Source organism: Culex quinquefasciatus, chromosome 1 (assembly GCF_015732765.1).
Source record: "Culex quinquefasciatus strain JHB chromosome 1, VPISU_Cqui_1.0_pri_paternal, whole genome shotgun sequence".
NCBI lineage: Eukaryota > Metazoa > Arthropoda > Insecta > Diptera > Culicidae > Culex > Culex quinquefasciatus.
In genome coordinates, this window is record NC_051861.1 from 94,001,817 (window position 1) to 94,026,344 (window position 24,528).

The 24,528-nt window shown below is 34.9% G+C and overlaps 1 protein-coding gene across 1 annotated transcript; it reads right to left on the reverse strand.

The window, feature by feature from the left end:
- Window positions 1–1,025: 1,025 nt before the first annotated feature.
- Window positions 1,026–6,884, reverse strand: LOC119770699 (ubiquitin-like). Its single transcript, XM_038266041.1, has 3 exons — window positions 6,866–6,884; window positions 1,571–1,683; window positions 1,026–1,505 (listed from the first exon to the last, which is right to left on the reverse strand). The coding sequence occupies exons 1-3, from the start codon at window positions 6,882–6,884 to the stop codon at window positions 1,248–1,250; spliced, it is 390 nt and encodes a 129-aa protein (XP_038121969.1). The 3' UTR covers window positions 1,026–1,247.
- Window positions 6,885–24,528: the final 17,644 nt, after the last annotated feature.

Genomic DNA, 24,528 nt, shown 5'->3' on the forward strand with positions numbered 1-24,528 from the left:
AATGTATAGCATGACGCAATTCTTACAAAAACCACCCTTTTATAATATTTCAAACTCTAGCCAAATGTCTGTGTGTTTGGCTGTATGTAGACATGTGTACCAAATCAATGTCACTGGAATATCTTGTCACAGGCTCAACCGATTTTGGCCGGAATGGTTTTAATCGATCCGTCTTGACGTCCCCTAAGTTGCTATTTAAATTCATGCAGTTTTATCATGTATTTAAAAAGTTATGTTAAAAAAAACTGTTTCATATTAAATTAAAATTATGGTAAAAAGGGTGTTTTTTTCATGAAACCCTCACATGTTATATATTTTTAGAAATCATATGAGAAGACCTTTCTTGTGGATTAAGAATTTTCAAGATCTGACTTACCTATCTAAAATTACGAGCAATTTAAAAAATGGTCTGAATTTACATAACCTCAAATGGTCCCGTCTGATCGCCACGAAAAAAGCCTTGTAGAGGGATGCCATTTTCCTGAAAGGCGGTGTCTGTATAATTTTGACAAAAAGTCTGTATTTTTATTAGGACCTCTTAGGTGCTGCGATCACGTTAGGGGAGATCCATAAACCATGCACGGAGAATAAAGAGTTCCCAAAATCGTGAACAAGCGTTCATGAAAATGGGAACCTCGAACAAAGTGTTCAAATTTCATGGTACGTTTTTCAAAATTGAAATGTAAAATGTATTTTTGGAAATCAGCTCTAAGGTTATAATCGTTGAAATCGTGAATGTTTTTTTTTTTCTTAAAGTCTCAATCTAGAAATTCTAGAAGATACTGGTAAATTACGTAGTTGCAACGACGGGTAGGCACGTATACTATGCTGTTTTCTTTTTACTTTTTGATCAGTTATTTTTTGATTTGTAAACTTGTTTTTACCCCATCTAATCTAATGATATCATGACAGTTTTACAGTTTAAATAAACAACAAAACTACAATTTTTATCTTGAAATAACCCTTTCAGATTAGGTTGTTTTTAATGTAAGTGGTCATTATTATTGAAACTCAAATGGATTTACTTCTTACAGCGGATTTCGTCAGTTTATTAATAATTCGTTGGTTAACATTTGCCTTTTAACAAGCAAGCTTTAGATGCACTTGCAACTACCGGACATTCTACCATTTACACATGTACAAATAAGGGAACGCACCCCGAACGTGTACGGACACACGCCTCCTCGGGGGCACGCACAAATACAAACTTAAATACATTCAGAACACCACGTGCCCCCACCCCCTGATCACGTGAAGTACACCGGGCACAGGTAGAGGTCACTGTTTTCGCCGATCCCGTACCCGGCCAGGGTGCGCCCATCCTCGAGGCGCTGGTTCCGGTAGAACATCCAGTGCGTGCTGGTCGGGATCGCCTCCAGCTTCTGGATCATGGCCTTGACCTCGCCGATCGTTTCGCGCGCGTCCACCTTCAGCCCGATCGGGTAGATTTTCCACGTCTGGATGAACACGAAGATCTGCATGGTGGTGCTGGCGTCCTGTTGCGGCTGAAATGAGAGCATTTTGTCTAATTAGTTGAAGAAATTGCATAAATATTAGAGATGAAACTTACTTGTTTGCTGCTGACGAACGTGTCTCGATGGAGGGAAGAGATCTTCGCTGAAACGTCAACAAGACCCGGCGAAACAATGGAGCTGACGATGAGTGACAGCCAAATGATAAGGGCTGCGTTTGTGACACTTCTAATTCTCGCAGTTTTGGGTCACAGGATATTGAGGGATTGATAAAACTGTGAGCCTTTAACTATAATAGTGAAGTTTAAATGAGCACATGTTTTCCATTATAAATTTTTAATTCAGATGTATTAAGATATCGAAATTTTCGAAGCAACCTGTTTGCTGTGAATTTTCTATGCAGATATTACTTTTTGAAAATTTAATCTAGATATATTTTTTAGAAAATTTAAATATTTTTTTTTTCAGTTTTATATAAAAACACCAATCAAAAAGTGTATAGGACTGTATCAGGCACTGGAAATCTATTTTCAAGATTTCTGTTTTTTTGAAACATGTACTAGGGAAGGCAAAACAAAGTTTTGAACAAATGCGTTGGAAATTTTTTTTTTGAAATTTAGGGTGACTATCAAAGGCTTTTTTTTGTTCAAAAGTGTATGAATAAAATTGATTAAAGGACCAATCAATATGACTGAGAAATTTGTTCCACTGGAAATTCTTTAAATATGTAAAAAAAATGTTTCAATAATTTCCTGTTTCGAGTAAACAAATTTCCTCAGAAAAAAATGCCGTCCGTTTTTCAATTCAAAATCATTTTCATCAAGATAATCATGAAACTATCAGACACTATCAGATTTCAAATTGAAGGCCTCGTGGTTTGTACACAATTCATTATTGAGTTGAGCTGAAGATTATAATTAAAACTATTCAGCAGAAGTGTTAAACTTAAAAAATACCATTTCTTTATTTTACTTTATTTTTGCTCTAAGTTTGATTTTTTTCTCTCGTTTTTTTTATTGATTTTGGTTTTTTTAAATGTTTTATGGGGCTCAATAAAAAACAACTTTTGAGCCATAGTGCATGAGCATGATGGTACAAAATCTGGTTCCCAAAATATGTTTTTCCTTTCTTACTAAAGAATGGTACTCGTTGGAAAGGTTTTTCGATAAACTAACCAACGATGGGTCGGATGGTGGATCCGGACATAGTTTACATACATTTAAGTGAGATCCGGCTTCCAAAAAGTACATAAATATTACTTAAGTGGCCATATCTCTAAACAGAGTTGCCAGATCTTCAATGTTTTGGACACATTGGAAAGGTCTTTCGATTACCTAACCATAGATGAGTTGGATGACATAGTTTTCATGCGTATAAGTGAGATCCGGATATATGTGAAAACACATTTTTATTTATAACTTTTGAACTACTTATCGAAACTTCAAACAATTCAATAGAGATGTATGGGACCCTAAACCAAGTCGAATGCAACCGGTTTGATCAAAATCGGTCCAGCCAGTGCTGAGAAAACTTGGCAAGAAATTTTGAAACATACATACATACACACACACATACACACACACACACAGACATTTGTTCAGTTTTCGATTCTGAGCCGTTAGGTATACATGAATATAGGTCTACGAGCTGTTTTTCAAAAGTTCATTTTTCGAGCAGGATTATAGCCTTACCTCAGTTAGGAAGGCAAAACGGTGCACTTTATCGAATTTCGGAAAAGTACCTTTCGATTGAAATTTGATTTGGCCTTTGAAAATATGTTTTTAATTTTTTTAAACCGCATTTTCGTAATTTTTCAAAAATCCAATTTAAAAAAAAACTTGTCTTTGGAACCAGGTTTTGCACCAATCATGTCTTTTGGAGTCCTATAAAACAAATAAAAAAATCGATAATTAAGAAAAAGTATTTTGAGTATTCAATTAGAAATTGAAAATTGTATTTTTTGCAAATCAAGTTTTAGTGACAAAAAGTGAAATAAAAAATCACCAAAAATTGTTTTACCGTGTATCATTTTTTTCAGTGTAGTCCATATCCATACCTACAACTTTTTCCGAAGTCACCAAATCGATAAAAAATTCCTTCAAAAGATACAGATTTTTGAATTTTCATAAATCATTTTTGTATGGACAGCTGCCAATTTTGTATGGAAAATTATATGAACAAACTAATGATGCAAAATGGCTTCTTTGGGTATACCGAATGCACCAAAAAAGTTTCAGCCGGATTAAAAAATATAGAAAAAAACGAATGATCGAAATCTCAAAGAATTGCTCAGTTATCTTTTACCTCAATAGCGAATATCTTGGAGGTTTTAAGCAAATAATTTGTCAGGTAAAAAGTCACGCGGAACATAAAAAGATTAAAAATAATAATCACTGTTTTTGGAAATTGGCAGTATAACTCTTTCAACAAACAATGAACAATTTTTTACTTGGAACTCAACATGCGCATTTTTGCCTTCCTCACGTTACTGAGGAAAGGCTATAAAATCACTCAAAAAATGAACTTCTCAATTAGACCTCCTAGACCCACCTTCATGTATACCTATCGACTCAGAATCAAATTCTGAGCAAATGTCTGTGTGTGTGGTGGGATGTTGATCAAAAAATTATCTCGACATTGGCTGAACCGATTTTGTCCGTTTTGGCGTCATTCGATCCGTCTTGAGGTCCCATAAGTTGCTATTAAAAATTATGCAGTTTAGTTAAGTACTTCAAAAGTTATGCTAAAAAAACGATTTTAGCAAAAGTTCGGAAGATTGTAAAAAGGGTGGTTTTTATAAGAAAACCCGTCATGCTATACATTTTCAGAAAGGTATTTAAAAGACCTTTCCAACGCGTCCAAGACATTGAAGATCTGACTATTCTATCAAAAGTTATAAGCACTTAAGTGTTATTTATACGCTTTTTGGAGGCCGGATCTAAGATATGTTGATAAATATGCTGTCCGGATCTCTCATGCGACCTATCGTTGGATAGGTATTCAAAAGAGCTTTCCAATGCGTCCAAAACATTGAAAATCTGACAACCCTATCAAAAGTTATAAGCACTTAAGTGTTATTTACGCACTTTTTCGAGGCCGGATCTCAGATATTTTGATGAAAATGCTGTCCGGATCTCTCATGCGACCTATCGTAGGATGGGTATTCAAAAGACCTTTCTAACGCGTCCAAAACATTGGAGATCTGACAACCCTATCAAAAGTTATAAGCACTTAAGTGTTATTTACGCACTTTTTTTCATTTTGGATAACACTCTTTAAATGTGAGGAAGGCGCCAACCACCTAAGGGTGGATTAAGTAACGTTTTTATAATTAAGTACAAACAAACACAAAGTGTTGCGTTTAAAATAATAGAAACTAGCTAAAAATATCAGAAAAAAAACAACTTTGATAGTCACTGTACAGTGGTTTCTTTTAATGATTCATTCAAAAAATAACAATTTTATATCTAAATTTATTAGCATTTAATACATTAAATGTAAATTTGAGGTTGAGTAAATAAATCCAAATTTAATTGCAAACGTTTTGTGATTCGAACTTATTTTCCTTGAGAAAACATGACACAAAGAGAGTATTCAAATAGTTCTATTTGTAAATAATTTCAAAATAATAGTTGACTATCTTTTGAAATATTTAAAAATATGTGGAGTCGGAATAGATGTCGGAGCCAACTATTTGTTGAAAGCTGGAGTCGGAGTCGGAGTCGGCTAGAGTTGGTAGGCCGGAGTTGGAGTCGAAGTCAGAGTCGGTTTGAGCTGAAAACTGGAACCGGAGTCGTCTAAACTCAGAAAGCCAGAGTCGGAGTCGGAGTCGTTTGAAATATGACCGGACTCCGCAGCCCTGCTTAAATGTATGTAAACTACACACAAAAAAAATATTTCTAAATGTTACATAATTTATTTAATATTTTTGCACGTCATTAAACATTTAAATTTAATTGTAATTTGATGTAAATTTGCAACAAATTTTACGTCAAAACATGATTTTACGTGTGATTCAATCGTTTACGTCGAATCTCAAGTTTACATCAACTGAGTTTACATGTGATTCATTTTTGCCGTGTCGAGTAAATTCACATATATTTTTCTGTGTATGACCAGGTCTATCATCCGACAAATAATTGATTATGTAATCAAAAGACCGTTCCAACGAGTTCAATACATTGAATAGTGAGGAACGCACCAACCACGTAGGTGGTTTAAGTTAGTTTTTATTTTAAATAGTGATTGTATTTCTTGCTTTGTGAAAACTAAGGATGTCTTGCTAAAAGGAAAAACTTAAATCTAAATCGTTTGTGTGATTCATCACGATCATGATCAACAATCAAGACTTACTATTTTCTATGTAATGGCATTACACGTTGACTAATACTGTTGATTGACGACCGCGCAAACGTCACGTAAAATTCTGAAACACTACCCGGGCCTAGATGCAACCAATTGCAGCGCAAAACGGAAAGAAGGCAGAAAATTTCACACAATTCACACGATTTGGTTCGGTCGCGCCTCCACAGACAGTCAAACCCCGTCAAATTGCGAGGTACCTTAAGTTCGTCATTTACAGCCACGCCGCTAGGGTGAGGTGGGCTATTGTTGGTCTTCTTTGATGATTGCTGTATTTTTATGATTATTATTTAAAATTTGCGAAATTGTAGATATTTTCGGAAATGATAGTAATTTTAATTAAAATTTGTTTTGTTTTAGGGCCGAACAAGATCACCAAATCCTGATCCCGTTGACAACAACTTTAGGAGAGAGTATTTTGATCGGAATTTCACACTTTCGCCGATGAACTGATGAAACACTAGATAGCGATGTGTGTTGTGGTTCACCGAGCCGCCATCTAATTATAGAGGCCACTACGCCAAGGGATATCAAGTCGGAACAAGTCTCGGCGCGATCTCGATGTTCAAATCGTTACAAAAACACTGCATGGTGTGTGTGAGGGGAGAGGGAAGTTCGATACACAATGCTCCAATTCGTTCGCCGTCAGTTTCTTGACACCGCGAGCACATGATGGGAGGACCACCCTACCCGGCCAAGTTTGGAAGGGTGCAGGGGGGGTGGGGAGACACGCGTGAAATTATTAATGTCAAAATTTAAGCTGCATATCGATATAGATATTAATTCGACACGGCAGTCGCAACCGGTTCCAGAGTTCGCGGGAAAGAGAGGTCTGAGTTACAACGACTTGGGATTGCAGACCTTAATCACAGAAAAATGGACCCCGCTGGCCGGCAGTGAAATTATGAAAAAGTATTAGGAAAGTATTTCTAAAACAAACACTTCCTCTTATCTGAGATCGCCAAAACAATTTCGTTCGTACCTGTTTCCAGAAGTTGCGCGTTACCGCGACCTGCCATGAATCATCATACCTGCCAAGTTATTGTGCATTTCGCGGTATTCTTCAGCGCGCAAAGCTCAAACGTTGCACGGATTCGCCCCATCGGAACCTGTTCCAAAGGGTTGAACCGATTTGGGGGGGCGCTTCAATAAGCCATAAAATTGTTCCATAACAGCAACCAGCTTTTTCCCCGTTGGTTGTCCTGAAATCTCTTCTTGGTTGGTGGTCGACCGGCTTTCATTCAGATGTGGCGCTGGCATTTGGCCCAGGTTTCGCAACTTGATTGGCGGGATTCACCACTTGTGCAAAAGTTGATCTTCCCCGTCTCATGCATTGAAGGAGGAGGCGTGAGAGAAAGTAAACAAAAGAGCAAGATTGTAATAATTATGTTTTTACATTTATGGAAGTTAATTTACAAACAAGACCACCCCGGATGAAGAACGAAGCATGGGTGTTCTGGATATCAAATTTTGGTTTTGAGCCTTGCCTTGAGCCTTTCTTAAAATTATTTGGGCATCTAAAAAAATCAAACTATTCGCTCTACAGCCTTGGCGTTCTCGATAGGTGTCCGAAGGCCACCTAAGCTTCCATCCACCCCGGGATTCGAACTGACGACCTTTGGATTGGGAGTCCAACTGCCTACCAGCGACTCCACCGAGACAGGACCCAGGGAGATGACTCCTACACCTGGATTGAGCTAACGACCTAACCCTCTAGGTTAGACCGGGGCCAACATTTACTTCCCCGTCCGACGAAAGGCGTGATCAGACAAATCTCGTCTAGAAAAATGTCACCGGGACCGTCTGGGTTCGAACCCAGGCTGACAGGGTGAGAGGCAATCACTTATACCCCTACACCATAGGTCCCGACATCATGGGCATCTTATTTTCACATAATTTTGTTACAAATAACTATTTTTGAATTTTAAGCAATTCTCTGCAAAAATAGTAGATGGTTTTCATTTCTACTTTTGATTCCCTGATACGTTGTGGGAACCTTCCCTATGACCAAAACAGCCATATTTATTATTGAATCGTCCATACTAATTTCCATTTGATTTTTGCAGCGATCCATACAAAATAAAATATTTATTCTAAAATCTGTGTCCTGATAGAGTAGGAATATTCTGATTGATATGGTATTTTAAACAAAGTTGTAAGGTAAATTAAGAAAAATTCAGGAAAAATTGAGCACTCTAAAATTAAACTATTTTTTTCATATTCCTTTATAATTACAAAAAGTGAGAATCATAAATACTACTGTCCTATTAATCTTTTTTTTACTTGCAATCTTTGAGCCAAACAGAAGTGCGTGCCATTTTTTACACAAAACTTTGTTTTTTAATTAAAGAAGACATTTCAAAATTATTTTGTATTTTTTCCATAAATTAGGCTTAGAATGTTTAATTCTTTTATAAGTTTGTTTTTGAACTTTATAAAAGAACTAAACATTCTAAGCCTAATTTATGGAAAAAATAATATTCTTGATTTTTTTTTAATTTAGCATTCAGCTTTGCCCAGAAAATTATTTTTAATTTTCGTATTTGGACGACAATTGGTTGCTGAGGCCTCAGCCTTGCAAAGAATCAAAATTGATGAAACAGAGTTTTTTTTGAAGTGTCATCCAATAGCCTATTTCTATTTCTTTAAAAGACGATTTCTCCACAACCGTTCGTCTGATTTTCATTGTTAAAAAACGAAGCACACGGTGTATTTTTTGGAGACCTCGAAGATAAAAAAAAATCGGTATGTCTGATAATTGGCACCAAATCCCATAAAATCTAAAAATAATTTTCAAAAAAAAAAGTTGCTCTAGACTCCCGACGAAATATTTCGGTGTACCCCGCAAAATAACGGGAAAGGGCCCTTCTTTAACGGTGCCAAATATCAGACATACCGATTTTTTATCATTAGTTTGTTCTTAAAACACACACCGTGAGCATTTGTAAAATTTTCTGATCTTTCCGATAAAAATAATTCCATGATATTAAAATACAGTCCAGACGCGATTATCCAAAAGCTCAAATTTCACTTCAGAACAGTTCTCTAGGATTTCGGTCATTCGATTTTTTTTGTATTTTTTAATCCGACTGAAACTTTTTTGGTGCCTTCGGTATGCCCAAAGAAGCCATTTTGCATCATTAGTTTGTCCATATAATTTTCCATACAAATTCGGCAGCTGTCCATACAAAAATGATGTATGAAAATTCAAAATCTGTATCTTTTGAAGGAATTTTGATCGATTTGGTGTCTTCGGCAAAGTTGTAGGTATGGATACGGACTACACTGGAAAAAATACACGGTAAAAAAATTTGGTGATTTTTTATTTAACTTTATCACTAAAACTTGATTTACAAAAACACTATTTTTAATTTTTTTATTTTTTGATATGTTTTAGAAGGCATAAAATGCCAACTTTTCAGAAATTTCAGGTTGTGCAAAAATCACTGACCGAGTTATGAATTTTAATCAATACTGATTTTTCAAAAATCGAAATTTTGTCGTAAAAATTTTCAACTTCATTTTCGATGTAAAATCAAATTTGCAATCAAAAAGTACTTTACTGAAATTTTGATAAAGTGCACCGTTTTCAAGTTATAGCCATATTTAAGTGACTTTTTGAAAATAGTCGCAGTTTTTCATTTTTTTAAATTAGTGCACATGTTTGCCCAGTTTTGAAAAAAATATTTTTGAAAAGCTGAGAAAATTCTCTATATTTTGCTTATTTGGACTTTGTTGATACGACCTTTAGTTGCTGAGATATTGCAATGCAAAGGTTTAAAAACAGGAAAATTGATGTTTTCTAAGTTTCACCCAAACAACCCACCATTTTCTATCGTCAATATCTCAGCAACTAATGGTCCGATTTTCAATGTTAATATATGAAACATTTGTGAAATTTTCCGATCTCTTCGAAAAAATATTTTTGGAATTTTCAAATCAAGACTAACATTTCACAAAGGCCAAACATTCAATATTACGCCCTTTAAAATGTTTGTCTTGATTTGAAAATTCCAAAAATATTTTTTTCGAAAAGATCGGAAAATTTCACAATTGTTTCATATATTAACATTGAAAATCGGACCATTAGTTGCTGAGAAATTGACGATAGAAAATGGTGGGTTGTTTGGGTGAAACTTAGAAAACATCAATTTTCCTGTTTTTAAACCTTTGCATTACAATATCTCAGCAACTAAAGGTCGTATCAACATAGTCCGAATAAGCAAAATATAGAGAATTTTCTCAGCTTTTCAAAAATATTTTTTTCAAAACTGGGCAAACATGTGCACTAATTTAAAAAAATGAAAAACTGCGACTATTTTCAAAAAAGTCACTTAAATATGGCTATAACTTGAAAACGGTGCACTTTATCAAAATTTTAGTAAAGTACTTTTAATTGCAAATTTGATTTTACATCGAAAATGAAGTTGAAAATTTTTACGACCAAAATTTCGATTTTTGAAAATCAGTATTGATTAAAATTCATAACTCGGTCAGTGATTTTTGCACAACCTGGAAATTTCTGAAAAGTTGGCATTTTATGTCTTCTAAAACATATCAAAAATAAAAAAATTAAAAATAGTGTTTTTTTGTAAATCAAGTTTTAGTGATAAAAGTTAAATAAAAAATCACCAATTTTTTTACCGTGTATTATTTTTCCAGTGTAGTCCGTATCCATACCTACAACTTTGCCGAAGACACCAAATCGATCAAAAAATTCCTTCAAAAGATACAGATTTTTGAATTTTCATACATCATTTTTGTATGGACAGCTGCCGAATTTGTATGGAAAATTATATGGACAAACTAATGATGCAAAATGGCTTCTTTGGGCATACCGAAGGCACCAAAAAAGTTTCAGCCGGATTAAAAAATACAAAAATTAAAATTGAAGAAAAAAGACCGATTTCGTAGAGAATTGCTTTTCAGGTAATCGAATTTTCGGATAGTCGAATCACAACAAAATGTTTTTTAGTTGTCTTATTTTTAATTTTCGAGTTTAAGTATGACCTCTAAACGACACTAAAATGATTTAGAATTTTTAAATCCAAGATGGTGGCCAAAATGGCGGTTTTGGATTTTTCAAAAAATCATCGTGGAATTTAATACGCAATCAATTTTAAAAATTTGACAAAAAATGCGTCTTAGAACTTAAATTTAATGTTGAAAATAAAAAAATACAAAAAATCGAATTTCGGAAAACCGAGGCTCGGAAAATCGAATGTGGACTATATAGCCTAATATTTAAATTTATAAATTTAAAATTCAAAACAAATATAACATTAAAAGCTGTTCAGGTCATACTGAAATTGTTTGTGAATCTCTGGTAGATGTCAAGGGGAAGGTTAAAAACAATCAAATTTCAAATATTTTTGGGGAAAAGTATCATGTATTCTATTAAAAATTTAAAAGGTCATTCCCGGGCAGACGGTAATAACAAAATTAATAATATTTCAATAACAAATCCTGTTAAAATAACAAAAAGTGTTATTATTTTATCCTGAAGTTCAACTTCAAGAAGAAAAAATAATAACAGTTTCTGATAAAATAACAAAATTTGGTATTGAAGTGATATTATATTGAAAATGTTTAATAACACGCTAATAAGAGGAAATGTTATACATTTCAAAAACTCTCCTAATAATAAAATTTGTTATTCGTTCGGTATACTGACTTAGAAATAAAAATAACCATAAATCGCACAAATGGAAAAGTTTCTAAGTGTCCATAACACAATCTGTTATTATTTTTTCTTTTGTTAAATATGTTTAGATCTTTGGGATAATTTTGACCAATTTCGTCGGGGTAATTATTTTGGCCATGAAATGGGGTCCTTAAGTTAAAATTATTCTAAAAAGTTGAAGTTTTGAAAGTTGATTTTTTTAATTATTTGATATACCCCTTAAGGGACTTTGTTAAAATTGGCTAGAACTATGAAATAATTTTGACCAATTTCGTCGGGATCATTATTTTGGTCATAAAATGGGGTCCTAAAGCAAAAATTATTCTGAAAAGTTGAAATTTTGAAAGTTGATTTTTTTAATTATTTGATATACCCCTTAAGGGACTTTGTTAAAATTGGCTAGAACTATGGAATAATTTTGACCAATTTCGTCGGGATCATTATTTTGGTCATGAAATGGGGTCCTGAAGCTAAAATTATTCTGAAAAGTTGAAATTTTGAAAGTTGATTTTTTTAATTATTTGATATACCCCCTAAGGTATTTTATTAAAATTGGCTAGAACTATGAAATAATTTTGACGAATTTCATCGGGGTCATTTATTTCACCATGAAAAGGGGTTTCAAGCTAAAATTAATCCGATAAGTTAACTTTGAGAGTCCTTTTTTTTAAATTTTGTTATATTCCCTAACGGAATTGATTTATTTATTGAGAATTTTTGAAGTGTGAATAACAAAAACTGTTATTATTTTCACAGAGCCAGGAAGTCGGAGCTGACGTTGAAGTTCGAGCTGGAGTGAGACCTCGGAGACTGCATCGGATTCATCTAATTTTCAGCAACTTTTACTTGGAGTCGGAATCTGTGAAGTCGGGTATTTTTGGAGCGCTGAAGTCGTCGTTGACGTCATATCCTGCATCCAGAGTCGGAGTTGTCTTCAAAGTATGGATTCAAAGTCGCTTGGAGGTACCCGACTCTGCAGCCCTGACTAGTACAGATGAGTTATGGCAACTGCAGGTTTATTTGCAAATTACAAATAAACCAAAACAATAACTTTTTTTGTTATGGAGACATACCAGTTCAATAACATTTTTTGTTATTATGCTGCTCCACCTCTCCGCACAAAATAACAAATCTTGTTATTCCTTCATGATTCCTTCTGTGTTATTGGTTTGTTATTGCAATAACAACATAATAACAGTTTAAGTTATTCTTCGAACAAATCTTTGTTATTGATTTTTGTTATTTTAACAACTAATCCGATCATCCCAATAACATATTTCGATCTTCTCACAATATCAAAAACTGACCTTCCCAAGTTATTTCCGCCTGCTCGGGTTGTAGTAAAAAATTCTAAACATGTACGGCTATTACTGATCTCTGGTTGCAAAAATTGAAATTTTAAGAGAGAATAAGAACTTAAGAATATTTTTTTAATTTCAATTCGGTTTTATTGGTGAATAATCAAGATACAATTAGTTATTTTGAAGTGCATAACAGAGTTTTGGAGTTCCTTTCAGCTGTGTGTTGCATCATAATCCATTTTGGAACAATTTTTTTCTTCATCTAAGGTACTAGCAAGTATGAGTATGAAAAAAATAAAAAAAAAAACTTACAGAAATTGGAAAGGAAAGGGGATAGATGAAGAGAAAGCTTATATCTAGATCACAGGTGATTTATCCTTTGTAGATGTGTTTGATCATCAGTTCCCCAAGGGCCAGGAATTGTTCCACCTTGTTCCGGCAGCTCCGAAACCGCGTCATCATCTCCCCCGCGACAGCAAAGAACTCCGGCAGGGTATAGAGATCTTCCCCGGTGACTTCTTGCTGGACCGTACTGCCGCTACCGGCCGCGACCACGCTGGCGAACGACCGCCGGTTGCTGGTTGCCGTCACAGTTCGCGCACTTTACGCGCGGCTTGGTTTGCTCTGCCTTGTCCCCCAAGTCCGCCTTTCATGGCAGTGCGCACGCCTTCGAGAGGTGTGACTCACCGCACATCACGCAGCGGGGCCGGAGGTTGCAGTTCCGCGAGCCGTGGCCAAATTTCTGGCAACGGTGGCATTGCGCTACGTCCGTCGGGTTCTTGGTGTAAAACCGCCAGTTAACCCAAAAACCGTCCAACGTCTTAGTCCGCCGCAGGTCTTGGATCTTGACGGTGCCGCGGTCGAAGTACAACAGGTACAGTGTGTGAGTACCTGTTACCGTTGTCTTGCGTGAGAGCACTTTTATCTCCCGTGGTTTTATTCCGGCGTCCGAAAGGTGCTTCTTCAAGTCGGAAACTGGACGGTTTTGGTAACCCTGTAAGACGACCTTAACAGGGGGCTTCTCGGGGTTGAATGTGTAGAAGTTGAAGTTGCTACGCTTCAATTCTTCAAACACTAGGTCGAAATTCTTTTTATTCAGTGTGATCACTTGCACTGCCGACTTACCGAGGCCTTCCAACATCTGAGGCCTTCCAACATCCGAGGCCTTCCAGCAACTCGTCAACATCGTCCGCCAACGTGTCCAAAACAAAAACTGGAGGTGGTCTTCGTTCCGTAGGAGAATTGTTCTTTTTTGACGTCGACACTTTTTTGCGTGCACGTCCATCGTCGTCGTCGTCGTCGTCGGTAGTGCTGCTACCGTCGGTGTTATTGTTGTTGTTTTCTTCGTCGTCGCACAGCATCTGGAACTCGTTCCTGATGGGGATGTTGGCGGATGTTGATGTGCCACTGGTCGTGGCACCGAAAGTACCGGAACGGGTTCGCACTGGTGATCGCGGAACATATCCGGGATGTAGTAACTTTTTGTCGATTCCATCTGCGCTCACGCTCCCCGGCGGCCGACACGGCGTGGTTTGTTTACCTTTTTGCACACGGCCGGTAGACGAACTTCGCGGGGTTTTCGAGGCCGCACTCGAACTGCCACGGCCACGGCCGGCCTTTGGCATGCTGGAGAAGCAAACTCGCGGGTATTGACAATCAATTACGGCGACAAAAAATTAAAAACCGATGGACCACTGAGCACTTAACTGCTGCTTGCTCTCGTGCGTACACGGAGGTCAACTTAAGAATTATACATTTGATTTTAAATACTTAAATAAGCATTAAACAGTTTATTCTGAATAATTGAAAATTTGTGATTTCTGTCAATAATTTTATGCCTTCTTGAATTGTTAAAAAAAACATAGGCCGTTGCCAATATTTTTTTTTAAATTTATGACACTCGGTTTTGTTTTGAAAATTTGACGAGTTTTGGAGTGTGTGTACTGAAACATTCTCACATTTAAGACATTGTGCAAAATGTGCTCGAACTACGCAATTTTTTGAAAATATATGTCTTTTATGTCAGAAAAAAATTATAATTTTACCTCTGATGTGTTATTTTACCACTTTTCTGATATAATGTCACTCTTTTGGTCTAAATTGAGGTAAAATACTATATAAGAAAGGTTATATTAAACCCTCCTAAATTACACCATCCAAATATACACAATGTTTTACTGTGTAGAATATGCTCAAATTTCACATTTACCGTACTTAAAGGTTTTTTTTTTTTGTAATTTGTAGTTTTGGCATCAGATGACGTTACATTTTGTGTTGGTTTTAACTAAAAGAGAGTTTTTTGTGTGAAAAATACACATATATCTGAGAAAATAAACAAAATTTCATAATTTGCAATATGGATATCAAATGACACAAAGTTTTGACTAATATGACAAATATGAGCCAAGAAATTTACTAAAAAAGTGATTTGAAAATTAGAAATCTGAGATGGCGGTGAAGAAAAAATGATAAAATGCATTTGGTAAAGCAACAGGCAATTAACCACTTAAATTTGACTAATAAGAGGTCACAAAACTAATTTTTGATGTGCACCTTCGTCATCTGGGGTGAATCGGGACTACAGTCTTAATGGGGACAGCACTTTTAATGCATTTAAAAGCTTTAAATACGAAAATCGATGTACTTATTTTGATGACCTGAATCTTTTCTAACCTAAATCATTCTAAAGATCAAAATAGAGAGCATAAACCTGGCTGAAAAAGCTGTCCCAATTCACCCTATGTGTTCTGATTTGCCCCAAGTGACGATACTTTACACGGACTCCTTGCAGTAAACAATTGACATTTTTTAAATCAGTTTTGCATTCAAAAAGGCACTCACGTCCTAATCAATCAGTTAATGCATCTACCTTAACCACGAACCACGGAATTTCACTTTCCCCCTTTCAAACTCCAACCTATGGGGCAATTTGGGGGCAATCTTTCATCCAATTTTCAACAGGTTGGTCCCCCTTCCGCACCCCAGAACCCAGCATTATCCCCCATCCGGATGACTTAATTACGACCCCAAATGAAGATTTATAGCAAACATCACCCAGCGTGGAGGTCGCCATGGCAGTTTGACTGCGCATTCCTAATCTTATCCCTCGACGAAAAATGCTTGCAAACTGATTACCAATTCCTCTCAAGCTGAAAACTGACGATGCTTTTAAAATTTGAAGTAAGTGAATTTAGAATTACCCATTTCGTTGTGTCTTCACTAAGAATAGTTCAAAGCTGTCAAATTATTTAGTTTAGACTCAAATCAACATGCTATTTTTCGCTGCAATCAAATAAGACAACTTTAAGAGCCTCGTCTGATTCGCAGCCTCAAAGCTTGCACAAATTATACCTTAAAAAGCAACTTCCCCTTAAAGTCCCCTCTTTCCCCGCTTGCAGCCCCCCCTCCACTGATAATCACTAATAACGAAATTATACAAGTCGCTGATTTATGTCTTAATTTACATTTGTCCGAAACGCATGTATTTATTTATGCAAGCCGCGGCCGGGCTTCAAGCCGCTATTTTAAATGTTAAAACATAATTCCAGGCGGCGGCGCGGGGAACTGCTTTTTTCTGTTGTTGTTGTTTCTCGCGCGAAACATAACCCCAGCCAAATTGGCCAGCTGGTGGCTGCCAGTAATCGGCCGTCCAGTTATGAACAGTTATAAATTTTGTTCGTATCGACCGTCGCCCGGTGAACTCCAGAGGCGGTTATCGGTTTGGTCATTTCCCTTCCGAGGGTTTCCTCGAGCAACCAAACACTCGGTTTATAACTTGATTATTCTATTACTGAGGTGGAGATTCACCACAGACAAGTGGGGGAAGCAGTTTGAGCGATTTGAACGGATTTTTAGCAAAGACACCCACCGGTAGGTAAGATTTACATTGCGAAGACACAAACCTCGCTAGGTCTAGCGATGTTTTACGCAAAATTTGTTAATGAAGTCATTTGACAGCCTCTGATTCCTCTTTTAACCGTTGGAAAAGCGTAACTCCTAATGCCATTATCACAGCCCAGCTGATCGGTGGTGGTTAGGTCCAAGGAAAACCATATTGAGGGCTAGAGTGGACAGCCAGCAGTCATAACTTATTTTAATCTGGCATTTCTGCAAATGCCATGACTATTGGCGTGGTTCTTTCACGTTTGTTAGGTGTGAAAAAACAGTTTTTAGGTTGATCGAGATATAGGCTGTAATTGTTTTGCAAGACTGTCATTGAGAAATTTTGCCGAATTGAATGAGTCAATTGGGCAGGAAAAAGTCTTAAAATAAATGCAAAGAGTACGAAATAGTCAATTTTGGGTTATGTTCAGAGTGGCAAAAAAGCAAAAAAGCAAAAGAGCAAAAAAGCAAAAAAGCAAAAAAGCAAAAAAGCAAAAAAGCAAAAAAGCAAAAAAGCAAAAAAGCAAAAAAGCAAAAAAGCAAAAAAGCAAAAAAGCAAAAAAGCAAAAAAGCAAAAAAGCAAAAAAGCAAAAAAGCAAAAAAGCAAAAAAGCAAAAAAGCAAAAAAGCAAAAAAGCAAAAAAGCAAAAAAGCAAAAGCAAAAAGCAAAAAGCAAAAAGCAAAAGCAAAAAGCAAAAGCAAAGCAAAAAAGCAAAAAAGCAAAAAAGCAAAAAAGCAAAAAAACAAAAAAGCAAAAAAGCAAAAAAGCAAAAAAGCAAAAAAGCAAAAAAGCAAAAAAGCAAAAAAGCAAAAAAGCAAAAAAGCAAAAAAGCAAAAAAGCAAAAAAAAAGCAAAAAGCAAAAAGCAAAAAAGCAAAAAGCAAAAAAAGCAAAAAACAAGCAAAACAAGAAACAAGAAACAAGAAACAAGAAACAAGAAACAAGAAACAAGAAACAAGAAACAAGAAACAAGAAACAAGAAACAAGAAACAAGAAACAAGAAACAAGAAACAAGAAACAAGAAACAAGAAACAAGAAACAAGAAACAAGAAACAAGAAACAAGAAACAAGAAACAAGAAACAAGAAACAAGAAACAAGAAACAAGAAACAAGAAACAAGAAACAAGAAACAAGAAACAAGAAACAAGAAACAAGAAACAAGAAACAAGAAACAAGAAACAAGAAACAAGAAACAAGAAACAAGAAACAAGAAACAAGAAACAAGAAACAAGAAAACAAGAAACAAGAAACAAGAAACAAGAAACAAGAAACAAGAAACAAGAAACAAGAAACAAGAAACAAGAAACAAGAAACAAGAAACAAGAAACAAGAAACAAGAAACAAGAAACAAGAAACAAGAAACAAGAAACAAGAAACAAGAAACAAGAAACAAGAAACAAGAAACAAGAAACAAGAAACAAGAAACAAGAAACAAGAAACAAGAAACAAGAAACAAGAAACAAGAAACAAGAAACAAGAAACAAGAAACAAGAAACAAGAAACAAGAAACAAGAAACAAGAAACAAGAAACAAGAAACAAGAAACAAGAAACAAGAAACAAGAAACAAGAAACAAGAAACAAGAAACAAGAAACAAGAAACAAGAAACAAGAAACAAGAAACAAGAAACAAGAAACAAGAAACAAGAAACAAGAAACAAGAAACAAGAAACAAGAAACAAGAAACAAGAAACAAGAAACAAGAAACAAGAAACAAGAAACAAGAAACAAGAAACAAGAAATAAGACTAAGAGCAATTCTCTACGAAATCGGTCTTTTTTCTTCAATTTTAATTTTTGTATTTTTTAATCCGACTGAAACTTTTTTGGTGCCTTCGGTATGCCCAAAGAAGCCATTTTGCATCATTAGTTTGTCCATATAATTTTCCATACAAATTTGGCAGCTGTCCATAAATGATGTATGAAAATTAATCTGTATCTTTTGAAGGAATTTTGATCGATTTGGTGTCTTCGGCAAAGTTGTAGGTATGGATACGGACTACACTGGAAAAAAATAATACACGGTAAAAAAAATTTGGTGATTTTTTTATTTAACTTTTTATCACTAAAACTTGATTTACAAAAAAACACTATTTTTAATTTTTTTTATTTTTTGATATGTTTTAGAGGACATAAAATGCCAACTTTTCAGAAATTTGTTTTGCAAAATCATTGACCGAGTTATGAATTTTTAATCAATACTGATTTTTCAAAATCGAAATTTTGGTCGTAATTTTCAACTTCATTTTTCGATGTAAAATCAAATTTGCAATCAAAAAGTACTTTACTGAAATTTTGATAAAGTGCACCGTTTTCAAGTTATAGCCATATTTAAGTGACTTTTTGAAAATAGTCGCAGTTTTTATTTTTAAAATTAGTGCACATGTTTGCCCAGTTTTGAAAAAATATTTTGAAAAGCTGAGAAAATTCTCTATATTTTGCTTATTCGGACTTTGTTGATACGACCTTTAGTTGCTGAGATATTGCAATGCAAAGGTTTAAAAACAGGAAAATTGATGTTTTCTAAGTTTCACCCAAACAACCCACCATTTTCTATCGTCAATATCTCAGCAACTAATGGTCCGATTTTCAATGTTAATATATGAAACAATTGTGAAATTTTCCGATCTTTTCGAAAAAAATATTTTCAAAATTTTCAAATCAAGACTAACATTTTAAAAGGGCGTAATATTGAATGTTTGGCCTTTTTGAAATGTTAGTCTTGATTTGAAAATTTTGAAAATATTTTTTTCGAAAAGATCGGAAAATTTCACAAATGTTTCATATATTAACATTGAAAATCGGACCATTAGTTGCTAAGATATTGACGATAGAAAATGGTGGGTTGTTTGGGTGAGACTTAGAAATCATCAATTTTCCTGTTTTTAAACCTTGCATTGCAATATCTCAGCAACTAAAGGTCGTATCAACAAAGTCCGAATAAGCAAAATATAGAGAATTTTCTCAGCTTTTCAAAATATTTTTTCAAAACTGGGCAAACATGTGCACTAATTTTAAAAATGAAAACTGCGACTATTTTCAAAAAAGTCACTTAAATATGGCTATAACTTGAAAACGGTGCACTTTATCAAAATTTCACTAAAGCACTTTTTGATTGCAAATTTAATTTTACATCGAAAAATGAAGTTGAAAAATTTTTACGACCAAAATTTCGATTTTTTGAAAAATCAGTATTGATTAAAAAATTCATAACTCGGTCAATGATTTTTTGCACAACCTGGAAATTTCTGAAAAGTTGGCATTTGATGTCCTCTAAAACATATCAAAAAAAAAAAAATTAAAAATAGTTTTTTTGCAAATCAAGTTTTAGTGACAAAAAGTTAAATAAAAAATCACCAATTTTTACCGTGTATCATTTTTTCAGTGTAGTCCATATCCATACCTACAACTTTGCCAAAGACACCAAATCGATCAAAAATTCCTTCAAAAGATACAGATTTTGAATTTTCATACATCATTTTTGTATGGACAGCTGCCAAATTTGTATGGAAAATTATATGGACAAACTAATGATGCAAAATGGCTTCTTTGGGCATACCGAAGGCACCAAAAAAGTTTCAGTCGGATTAAAAAATACAAAAAAAATCGAATGACCGAAATCCTAGAGAACTGCTCTAAACTAAATTTGTAGAAAGTTTTAACGCTCCGATTGCCATTGCTTACAGCTAGTCAATTCAAAAAGAATAATTCAAAGCACATACACCTCTGCCCACTGGAGTGTTCCAGGTTGAAGTTGGTTGAACAACACAACAAACCTCCCCTTGCTTGCTTGCTTCCATTGAGTCTATTAGCCCTCACCTGAAACTAACCCGCGTCTTGCGAAGTAAGAACCCCAGTTTAGGGTAAAGGGAGCAATTGTTGAACAAACTGTCTGGTTTTTGACAAGCAACTGATCCAGAACAACTTTGAGGTTCAGATACCTCTTACTTTCTTGCACTGAAGAAGCCCCCGGAGGCCAAAAGTGCAGCTCTTCAACGAGCTTCGTTGTTTACATTTGACGTCCGAACTCCACACATGTTCCGCAACCCTTTTGCTGAACTACAAAATACATGTGCGAGCTATAGTAAACCGTTTCCTAGAACTAAAACCTAAGGGTTTGCTTTATTCCGTTGAGTTGGCGGTAGTCTTCAAACATGGACGAGCAATTTGCAGCGATTGGAGCGCTTTCGAAGTCGAACTAAACGCCAAGAGCTTCACGCTGTGTTGTGGCAAGTTGTTTAAGGTTGTTTGGTGTTTGCCGGGTATGGTTCTTGCTGGAAGTTTTTCATTTACTGATACCAAGTTGAAAGAAGTCTGATGAACCGTTTGGAGTTATTTACAATTGGCCAGAAATCTAAGCTGTAAAAAATTCAATATTTTTCGAATAATATTGTTAACCGAATAACATTGTTGAACCACAGGTGCTTAAACCCACTTACCTTAAATGTCACTCAAAATGCTACGCGAAAATTTCCAATATTCCGTCTAATTGCCCTCCAAGCCAGCATTATCATGCTCCAGTCCACTCTGTTGCAATTTCCCTCCCGTTCTGGGACGGTCGTCTTTCAGCAACAAAACAACCAAGTCCGCAAGTCAATCACCCCCGAAAGACCACCCTCACCCACCCACGACAACCTGCGGTAATCGATGCTTTCGCGGGATCATACCCGAGGCACTATACTCTTTGGCTACGGTGCAGCGATTATTATCCTCCAATTTCTCGACCAATCTCGTGTGAATGTCAATATTTGCTTACAGCAGCAACCAGCTGCAGGCTGGAACTGTACCAGAACTAGAGAAAAAGGAGTTGGTCCACCGTCAAGGTTTTCGACTGTCAGGTTGGAAGCAAATTGAAAGTTTTACTGTTGTCAATTTTAAGTTTCATGCTCACTAATTGAAAGTCCTAGAAATCTTAACATCAATACTTCAACTTAGTTTCCCAGAACATCATAGTTTACCAACCTTAGATTCAGCAACCCTGGTGGGCAGTGGTGCCAGTGTGGCAATCATAATAGCAACGATATTGCCGGTAATGGCCATCATTACTGCCAATTTATTGTAATTTCTTACCGGCGGTAATAAGCTGGTGAACTGTTGGCGGTGGAACTTGTGCCAAGGGGTGGCCAGTGGAGGGACTTTTGCAATTTTGCGAACCCGCTGGAATGGGCAAGCACGAGTCACCCTTTCGCATCATTATTAGTTTGACAACATTATTGTTACCCTCAAATAAAGCAATGAATAGATAGAATCAGTAAGTTAATCTACTTCAATCAGATTGATAATAAAATAAATTTAAAAAAAAAACAAAACAGACTCAACGTAATCAAACTAGCATAGTATTACTGTACCATGAACAGTTGCCAGGTACCCAGGGTGAGGTCCTGTCATGAAACGCTGTTTAATGTAAAAATAAACAAACTGTGGCGCTGAAACCAAGGTGGTGGTCGAGAAAATTCATGATAGCCGGAAGATAGAGTGTGCTTGCAGTTTTTGCATTGGTTTTTTTTCTTGTAATGGTGGCATGTTTGAAAATGATGAAAACTCAACACTAATTTAGATATAAAATTTGGAGAAAATTTCTTTATCGAATTTCTTTTCCAAATGAGAAGTGTTTTTGTAGCTGTATTCCCAAATTCATCAAATGTTTAATTTCCTGATTCTCAAATTCCTAAATTACCAAAATTGCTAAGTTTCTGGATTCCCACATTCATAAATTCCCAACATCCTTTATTCGTAAATTTACAGATTAAAAAAATCCCAGATTTTCATATTCCTAAAATCTCATGTTTTTAAATTACCGCATTTCAAAATTCCTAAATCCTCAAATTTCAAATCATCATAGTCACAAACAATCAAATTCTTGGAAATCGCAGAAATCTCAAATTTTCAGATTTCTAAAATCCCATAATTTCAAAATCCCAAATCATAAAATATTAAGTCACTCAAATAACCAAAATTCCAAATTAGTAAATTTCTTAAATCCCAACCACCTCGTTCTTTGATTCCTAAATTGCTATATCCTCTCATTCCAAAAATCTCAATTTCTAAAATTTTACAAATTCGCAAAATCTTTTTTTTTTCAAATATCAAAATCACAGACTTCAAAATTTATAAAATCCCGAATACCCAAAATTCCTTTATTCCTAAATTCCAAAAATAATAATTATCTTTCATTTCTAATCTTCAAATTTTGACCAAATTTGACGCCTCACTAAAATATCAAATTTTCAAATTCCTCAAATATTTTATATATTTTGAAAATCCCTCCGAATTCTTAAAATCCCAGATTACCAAATTCCTAAAAAAATGAATTCTCAAATTCAAAGATACCGAAATTATTGAATATTGCCTTTTTCCATGATACTTTAATTCCCGAATCGTTTTAAAACGCTTCAAAAATTCAAAATCTAAAAATTAAAATAAAATCTGAAATTTCCATTTTCTTAAACACCAATATTTTCAAAATCCTTTACTCCCAAATTCCTAAATCATCTAATTTTGATTCCCAGATTCCCAATTTCCAGAATTCTTGAATATTAAATTTCCAAATTCGTCAAATCTTCAATGCCTAAATTACCAAATTTGCATAAAATTCTAAATACTCAAGCTCCTTGCATCCCAAATACACATATTCCCAAAATTTCAAATTTTCAATGCCCCCAAATAGCCTGTTTCCCAGATTCTCAAATTTCTACATTCGAAAAATCTTAAATGCGAATATTTCCTAATTTTCACATTCGCAAGTTCTTTTTCGAAATCTGCTAAATTCCAACACTTTTAAATATCCCGAATTCCCAAAATACTGTTTCCAAAGTCTCAGATTTCAAAAATTGCAGATTCCCTAATTGAGAAAATTTTAAATTTCTAAAATCTCAAATTGAAAAATTTCTGAAATAACATATTTCCAATCTACAATTCCCAGAATCTCAAAATCCCAAATTCTCAGAACTCCATATTCTAGATTCCCAGGTTATCAAAAAGCCGAGTTCTCAAATTCCCAGATTCCCAAATTCCTTAAATCCTAAATAGAAAAAAATGTCAAATTCAAAAATTCTCATTTTCTCAAATTTCCAGATTGAAACAAAGTCACGCATTCCCAAAATCCCTGATTTTCAAATTATCAAATTAATCTAATAAATCTTAAATTTCCAGACTACCAAAATTTTAGACTGCCAAATTCCCAGATTAAAAAAAAGTAATTCTAGAAATCCCAATTACCCAAAATTCCAAATACCCAGATTCTTATATTCCCACATTTAAAAAATGAAAATCTTCGAATTTCTATCTATTTATCTATTAAAAAAAATACTTCTCGTAAATTGTATTTGAAATAGGTTTAACTATAATTTCTTCTAAATAAAATAAAATAGAATGTTAGGTATAATTGCGATTAAGGGACCATCCATATTATACCATCAACCACGTGGTCATTTTTTTTTTTGAAATCTCAACCCTCCCCCCTTCTCGTGGACAATTTTCAAACAAAAGAAATATTGTTTGTATGGAGCGTGGACAACCGTCAAACAAACCCCCCCCCCCTCCCCTAAAGTGTCCACGTGATTTATGGATGGTCCCCAAATGGGTAAACGGATTAAAAGTGCTTTTATTTTAAATTATCATTTTAGCATTTCTTCAATCCGCTGCTAATTTTTATTACTTATCGATAAAAAAGCTGAAAAGTTGACTTTTCAGCACACAAATGAGTGCTACAATAGTAGTTTATGCAACAAGTTGCAAAAAGAGGATTTTTTCAGCACGAGTCGTACATTTATGCAACGAGGTTCACCGAGTTGGATAAATACGAAGAGTGCTGAAAAAATCAAGTTTTGCAAC

Bases quoted from the DNA above. Each gene is read 5' to 3' on its own strand.
- LOC119770699 (XM_038266041.1), bottom strand. The intron at 1,506-1,570 runs GTAAGTTTCATC...CTCTCATTTCAG, and splicing joins CGTTCGTCAGCAGCAAACAA to CCGCAACAGGACGCCAGCAC.